At 46.9% G+C, this 7,677-nt stretch overlaps 1 protein-coding gene across 1 annotated transcript; it reads right to left on the reverse strand.

Moving 5' to 3' along the window:
* Nucleotides 1-3,826: 3,826 nt before the first annotated feature.
* On the reverse strand, nt 3,827-6,040 carry ATOH1 (atonal bHLH transcription factor 1). The gene has a single exon (XM_055296965.2). It carries the CDS (start codon nt 5,864-5,866, stop codon nt 4,802-4,804), a length of 1,065 nt encoding a protein of 354 aa, XP_055152940.1. The 5' UTR covers nt 5,867-6,040; the 3' UTR covers nt 3,827-4,801.
* Nucleotides 6,041-7,677: the final 1,637 nt, after the last annotated feature.

Here is a 7,677-nt window from a genome sequence, read left to right on the forward strand (position 1 = left end):
CTGTCGACGAGGAGGAGGCCGAGGTTGAGGAGGCCGGGGAGGGGTGATGATGGTGTTAAATGTGGCCGCACAGCTCCCCGGGGAGCTGCCTGAAAGGAGAGTGCGCTCACCAGCTGACAGCGCGTGCTCCGCTCCAGACGCTCCGCACCGCGGCCAGGAGCCTCTGCCAGACCCTCTATTGTCAACCGTTCTCTAATTAAGAAACACTCACATTACGGCAAACCACCCCCACGCTTCTTGGTTCCTGTCCTTTTCTTTATACTCCTCCGACTTCTCTCCTCCCCTGCCTCTCCCCTGCTTCCAAGGATTTAACCCATTCTCCGCTCAGTTTCCCCTTTCTCCTTGGGGGCCTAGTAGGAAAAGGGGAGGAACCTTAGCTGTCGGCGTCTGGGACTCTGCTTGGCCTAGGGGCGAGGGCGGTTAGTGAATGTAGAGTCAATAACATCGAGAAAAACTTATGCCTTTATTATATCCTTCTCCCTCCATCTCCTAACCCTTCTCACAAAAATAACTGCAAGCAATTCAACTACGATTGGTTATCTGTAACGCTGGCCGGCTCTTGCTGGTTTTTCTAGATTGCAACTGACAAGTCTAGATTATAATTGATAAGCGCATCTGCTACTTGTACTTTCCAATTCTAATTCGGGTTTGTAACTGGCAAGACAAATTTGATAATATTTTTCTTGAACTTTCAAATGGGCAAAGGAGAGAAATATTACAAGCTATATTTTGACAAAAGACCTCTTACTTGGTTCAAGCACTCTGCTTACTTGGTTCAATACTCTAAAATCAATAGAAAGGCCTTATGAAAATATTGGTCATTCATTGGTTAAGATTAAGGAAATTAACTTCCCCCTTTTTTTTCTGGTCAAGTTGGACCCCCAGTTAGCAATGTCCCATAGAAGTCGTGTTTAAACTTGTCTGTTGCCAAAAATGATCTTCCTTCAGCTCTCCGTGAAATCAAATAAGTTTCCCAAAGTGTGGCGAGCCAAAACCCTCCACAAATAAAAGTGCTGGTGGGGTGGGAGGCAAAGACAGAATATAAAGCAAGCTGCTTAAAATATATAAAACTCTAGAAAGCACCAGCAGTGTCGCAAAGGACTAACCCGATTTATCTATCTTCATTACTTTAAGAAATGCTGCCTCTTTGTTTGTTTGGGTGATATTAAGCATGCTTAACTTGCACACATAGTTGATTCCTTTGCTAGTATCTTGGATACTTGGATCTGACTTTGGAAGGTAGAAGCTAATTGCTAATAATGGAGAGAAAGGAACCAGTCAGCATGGCAGAAGTGGTCTGGCATATGGGGAATGAGCACTCAGAAATACTCAATATTCAAGTTTCCAAAATATTAATGAGATTATAGCAACCTGCAGCTATATGTTACAGCTTGTTAATGGAGTGTAAGAGAGCGAGCTGCCAAACGTTTGTTATGCAAACTCCATAGCAGAACCTTAAAATGGAAATGTGATTGTACATCTCTTTCAAAGAAATGCCAGCATTAAAAAAAGAAAGAAAGAAATAGAATGGAGAGAAAAGGGGTTAAAGCTCTCATTTGAACTTTGAGCACTCAATTTACCACAGTGATTTGACTTTTCGTGCATGTCTTAATGGGTTAGTAAAATTTATCCTCCCTTTTCAATCAACTGTGTTATAGTATTTCCAATTCTATATTGTTATAAAGACTATATCAGTATAGTATTTCGGATATTCCGTTATGGTTGTTTTTCTCTTGAGGAGAAATGTAAAGAATGTCCTTAAACGAAGCTGAGGTTATCTTCAATTCCTATATAATGCCACTAATATTTGAAAGTATAAATATCCACCTATTGTGGTGGTACAACGCCTCCCCGCCAACATTTAGATAGCTGTAGCTCTTATCTATTGATTTCCTCAGAGAAAAAATTATGAGAACATTGACCTAGTGGCCAGGAGTACTAAGATCAGTTGTGGATATTGACACTTTCTAGCTGTGTGATTTTGCGGGCAAATTAGGGACAGCAGTTTCCTCATTTATAAAAGATGTGAAGGAAGATGTTCCTGATGTCCTTTCTGTTTTTGCAATATCTATGAGCCAATGAAAAATATTAACATTGAACAAGGTCTTTCTCCTCTTTGATTGACACACAATGAACAGAAATGGTTTTGAAAAATGAAACATAGATTTTCTTTGAGGAAAAAAGAAATCACCGTTTCCTTCCTCCTGTCCTTTTCTGAGTCAGATTCATAACAGGTAAAATGAGTCTAGGTCCTTGTCACATGCATGCGAACACACTAAGCAAATAACTATAAAAATATGCGTGCTCTCATCCCGCAAGTTTGCTGTATGTCCATACCTGTTGGGTCTGCTTATTGAGAGCGAAATGGAAATGTGTTAGAAGCAATCGCTTGATTTATTCAGCAGCCCGAAGATTCCTGATGTTTATCGTGAGCACGGCAAATTCGGTAGGTGCAAAAGGTTATCTAAGGGACAGGTGCATTACTTCTGCCCTGGAAAGTGTCACCAGCCGCCTGCTTGCTTCTCCCAGAGAGCTGGCGGACGTTCTCTGCATCGCCTGGTCGGCTTCCGCTGAAAGCCACAGATACCCAGGTGGTCAGTAAAAACCTGGTTCCGCAGTTTCTTACTTAAGGAGACCAGAACCTGCGCTCCCTCGTGCATTACTCTTTCTGCAAACCCAGTTTGTGGCGCTTTCCTTTTTCTTTTTGGCGCTTTTCTCTTTTCAAGGTGCTAGGAGGAGAAGAGGATGCAGGAGTGATTACACTAACCTTCCCTGGCTCTTTCTGGTGCTTCATTTCCCAGCAATTTGTTATCCCAGTGAGGCCACAAAAGATAAAAGACTTGGCTTAAAATCAGCGTCTCAAATTCAACGATGTTTATCCAGTGGAATGTTGCCGAATATTTAGTTTAATAAGTAGTCCTACTCTCATGTTTGCCAAATTTATTTTTTTAATTCCACTTTCTTCTCTCTCTCTCTCTGTCTACACACACACGCACACACACGCACACACACGACTATTAGCTTTTCCGAAACCTATGATCCTGAGATCCAGAATAGGTTTTTCCTTAGTGAGAATACCTGAGGTGAGAGTGACAGCACCGTTTAGTTTCTGCAATTGACTCAAAAACGTAGTTGAATATTTTCTACATAGAAGCTAATTTAGAAAGACAAAATAAAGGCAGACATTAGCTTCTACATTGGGAGAAGCAGAATTGTGTGAAAAGAAAAATATGAGTGGAGGTCAACAAATTCCCAGGGCAACTACACACTTCTAATTTTTGAATCAATGAATCCCGTTTCTTTTTTTCTCTCAAGTTTTTTCTGTTATCATCTTTGTCTCTTCTGGTCTTCCTCTCCCAGAAGAGAGAAAGAAAGAGAGAGAGAGGCAGAGAAAGTGTGCACTGCGCTTGACCTACGTGAAAAAGTTTCAGCTTGAGTAGGTTTTATGAGTGGACATAGCTAACCCTGGTAAAGTTAACTACTCCAGGCTAGGTTCTAGCAAACCTAAAACTCATGGCCTCCCCCCTTGCAGATGTTGTTGGGGCAAGGAGTAAAGAAGTCTGGGAAGATCCTGGCCATCAAAGAGGCAAAACTGTACTGCAAATTTGGAAGAAGTTCTATCTCACAATTTAATTATTGACCTGAGTGCTTTTCTTTGAAGGGGTTTTGATACTACCTGAAGGCACCAAGTTTACAACATTTTTCTTCAAAACTGTAAGATCGCATAAATGGCATTGAATAGAAGACCTAACTCAATTCTTCAAAGTCATTCATTTGAAAATTGTTTTCAGTAGTTATACTCATGGAATAAGTGACAAAAAAGCTTCTTTTCACGTTTATTTTAATCAATTGCAAAAGAAAATACATTAAACAATGGCAGTTGGCTTTGCTAAATTAAAATAAAATGATCTCGGGTAGAAAAAGTAAAAAATGAATCAAGATAAGTAGAAATGGTAGCAAACAATAATAAATAAGTTTTCTAATATTAACAAAGCAAAATAAAATTGACCAAATGCTTTTGACACTACTAGATGTTTTTTAAAATTTTTCATTTTTTAAACAAACATTTGCAAAGAGCTTAAGAATTATAAGTGGCTGTGTTTAAAAAAAAAAAAAACTGGTCTGCAATTGGCAGTTGAATTTCTCCTGGAGCCACCACCGCAGCAGCGGCTGATAAAGTGCGTGCGCCAAGTTTCCTAAAAGACGCCAACGTTCTCGCGATCGGATGCACATACTGGGTACGTTTATACAATATATAAACCTTAAAGTTCCATGTTTTCTAACAATTCCATAGTCAAAAGTTATCCACTTTGGAAGCACTAATTTTGCCTTTCATTGTGCATTTTGGAAAACAACTTCGGAAGACTAAATCTCCCACACTTGAGTGCGCAACACACAAGGATGGATGCCCAGGGCGTAAATAAATTAAACCCAAACCAGTGACAGAGAAGATGCGACGTTTTAGCAGCGTATTGGCAGCAGGGAACTAGAATAATGATGCCATATACGGGTACATACAATTATACCGTATCTATCTACAGGGGGAGCAGAAGGTGGGTGGAAAGGACACAATTTTAACAGAAAGTTTTCATCAAACAATATGGACCGCAGGAAGTTTGGAACAGCGGCGGCATTTGCAAACCATCAAATGTAGCTGCCATCTGAAGCCAAGTCGTTGCTAAACAACGACCGTCGCAGAGCAAAAATTAAAGGGTGCGGGGATCTTTAACCGCGGGGCTTCCCGCGCACTGGGAAAGGGCAGTTTTGTTTCTGTCTCAGTTTTCAGACTTCTGTCACCTTCCTAACTTGCCTCATCCGAGTCACTGTAATGGGAATGTGGGGAAAATTCCCCGTCGCTTCTGTGGGACCGAGGCGAAGTTTTGCTGTTTTCCTCCTGCACTGGCTGCAAGATGCTCCCGGGGAGCGAAGGAGACAAATTCTTTTGCGCCATCATCGCTGTCAGGGCGCTGTCCTCGAAAGTCGAGAAGTGCAGAGCATCCAGCTGCACCGAGTACCCTCCCGCAGGGGCCGGGGCTGAGAAGCGAGTCCGGCAACTCCCGGGCGGGGTCGGCCGCTGGCTCCCTCCAGAAGCCTGCTGAGCCCCAGCTGCGGTCGCGTTGCCCCCGCCCCCTTCATAGGAGGCGGCGGTGCGAAGGTGGTGGTGGTCGCTTTTGCAGGAGGCTGGAGGCGGCGGTGGCTGTTCCCCTCCGCTGGGCGTTTGTAGCAGCTCGGACAAGGCGTTGATGTAGATTTGGGCCATCTGCAGGGTCTCATATTTGGACAGCTTCTTGTCGTTGTTGAACGACGGGATAACATTGCGCAGCTGGTCGAAGGCGTGGTTCAGCCCATGCATCCTGCGCCGCTCCCTGGCGTTGGCTGCTAGCCTTCTCTGCTTCTGCACCCCATTCACCTGTTTGCTGGAAGGGGCCCGTTGGCGGCTGCAGCCCAGCTCGTCTACCACCACCCCGCCTTTCAGCTTGCACAGCTGTTCCCGCACTTTCACTGGCCCGGGGCACTTGCTGCTGCTGGCACCGCCGCTGCTCCTCCTTACCAGCTCCCCCCGGCCGTCCGCCTCGTCCCGGGGCGCAGCGGCCTCCGAGGCACCCAGCTCCGGGGAATGTAGCAAATACTGGGCGGCGCGTGCCGTGCAGATGCCCTGCAAAGTGGGAGCCAGCCAGGCGCGTGGGTCGGTGCTGTCCAGGAGGGACAGCTCAGGCGGGTAGACGGGATGCTCTCTCGCCTGCAAAGTTGCAGGTGGCTGCGGCGGCGGCGGCGGTTGCGGGAGATGATGCGGCTGGGGCTGGCGATGGTGGTCTCCCAACTCCTTCACTTCAGCCCACTCTTCTGCATGCAGCAGGCGGGACATTGCACTGCAAAGGCTCGGAGGCTCAGGATCGGAGGCAGCACTGGGACACCAGCTCAACCAAAAAAAAGGCCCTTTCCGGGTCTCTTCTGCAACGTCTTATTTTTTTTTTCCTCCTCGACCCTCCCCCACCCCCTCGGAGATCACACACCAGGTCGCGTGCAACGAAGCTTCTCCGGTTGCTGAAGGCGCTGCGCCCCTTTAAAAAGCGGCACGCGCCACTCAGTCTCCCCCCGCTCCTCTCCCAACCCCCTCCTCGCGCCGGTCGCGTGTCTTCTCAGCCAATGGAGGGCGCGGGCAGGCGCGTGCGAGCAGCCAATCAAAGAGTTTTTACACCCCGAGAAAAGTTCTTGTGTGCAGAGGACTCCCGAGCCTGCTCAGGTTTTTTTTTTTCCTTCTTTTAAATTCGTCAGATTCATATGTTAATTGCAGGGCTGTAATTCGACTCCGGTGTGTGTCATCACCCCGGCGGGTGGGGTGCGGGAGCCGGTGCGGAGCCGGCTCGGCTGGTGCCCAAGCGGACTCGGGTCAGACGTGCGCGACCGCGGGCGGCTCTGGGCGAGGCTGGACGCGCCGGGCGCCCAGAAGGCATTCATAGCAGAGAGAAGCCCGCCTACCCGGTGCTGCCCCCAAGCTAGGATCACAGCTCCCACTTTTGATGCCCAAGCATTTACGATTTCTCATGTGTAATAGGATGTTTGTATTTATGTATGCAGGTATTTATAAATCTCTCATACATGCTCATAGATATATAACTGCTACATGACGTCCATCATTTAAGATTGCTGTTGGAATAAAGGAGGAAAAACCCACTCGTCTCAGAGTGTGTTTCTTACTTTTACTCCATCTTTTTATTTTTTACTTCAGATCTCTTAGTTCGACTTCGTCATGTGATCTTTTTCTTAATGGAAAATAGAGCTGCGGTGTAGTGATAGTACACCAAATTCCCAGATCCCCCAATTCTCTCAGTCTCCTTTCCCCAGCACCCTGCGGCCAATTAGGATTGCAATCTGCCTAAATCTCTCCGCTGAGTGTAATTTAGGGCCGGAATATTTTACGGTATTATGCAGAGTTTCAACACACACAGTAAGACTCCTCATTAAATGCCCAGCCAGGGGAGAGTGCTCAACGTAAAATGAAAGGCGCCTGCATTCCCTGCAATCCTCAACACTTTCAAGGCACCAGAAACCCCAAGTTACCTACCCTTATTGCCTCGATCGCCCTTTCTTTACTATGGGCTCGTGGCTTCCTCAGTTTAACCTCCTCCCGCCCCTCCGTTTAGTTAGGGTGTGCTTTCCCTTTCCCGCCCCCACCCCCACCCCCCTCCGCCCCATACAATCAGGGAGGTCCTTGGCAAGGCGGGGAGGCCAATTCCCAGGTGAACACCCCCCTCGAGTCCTATTAGCCTCGGCCTGGTCTATTCACAGCAAAGAGCCAATCAGAAGCTCCTTGGCCCTGGGCGCGCCCCAGCTTGCGCCCAGCGCGCCCTGGCTCTGGCCCCGGGCGCTCTCCTGCACCGCCCCTGGGGCGCGGGAGTGCGATGCAACCAGCTGGTGCTACTGCTGCTTTTACTTTCCCAGTGGCTGTCATCCCGAAAGGAGTCTCATCCTCTAGGAGAGATGTTAAAAAAAGAGCCCAAGAGATAGCTCCCTGGAATATGTCTTTGCAATGTCCAGAGGCAGTTGAATGTTGTTTTCGCAAATATTTGCCGGGGCTTGATCTAACCTGTCATCTAGAACACCTTGGGCAGTAGATTTTCTGGGAATGGACTGGATATATCCTATAAAGATACAGAATGGTAGAACAGGGTGCTA

The sequence above is a fragment of the Symphalangus syndactylus genome, chromosome 10 (assembly GCF_028878055.3).
Source record: "Symphalangus syndactylus isolate Jambi chromosome 10, NHGRI_mSymSyn1-v2.1_pri, whole genome shotgun sequence".
NCBI lineage: Eukaryota > Metazoa > Chordata > Mammalia > Primates > Hylobatidae > Symphalangus > Symphalangus syndactylus.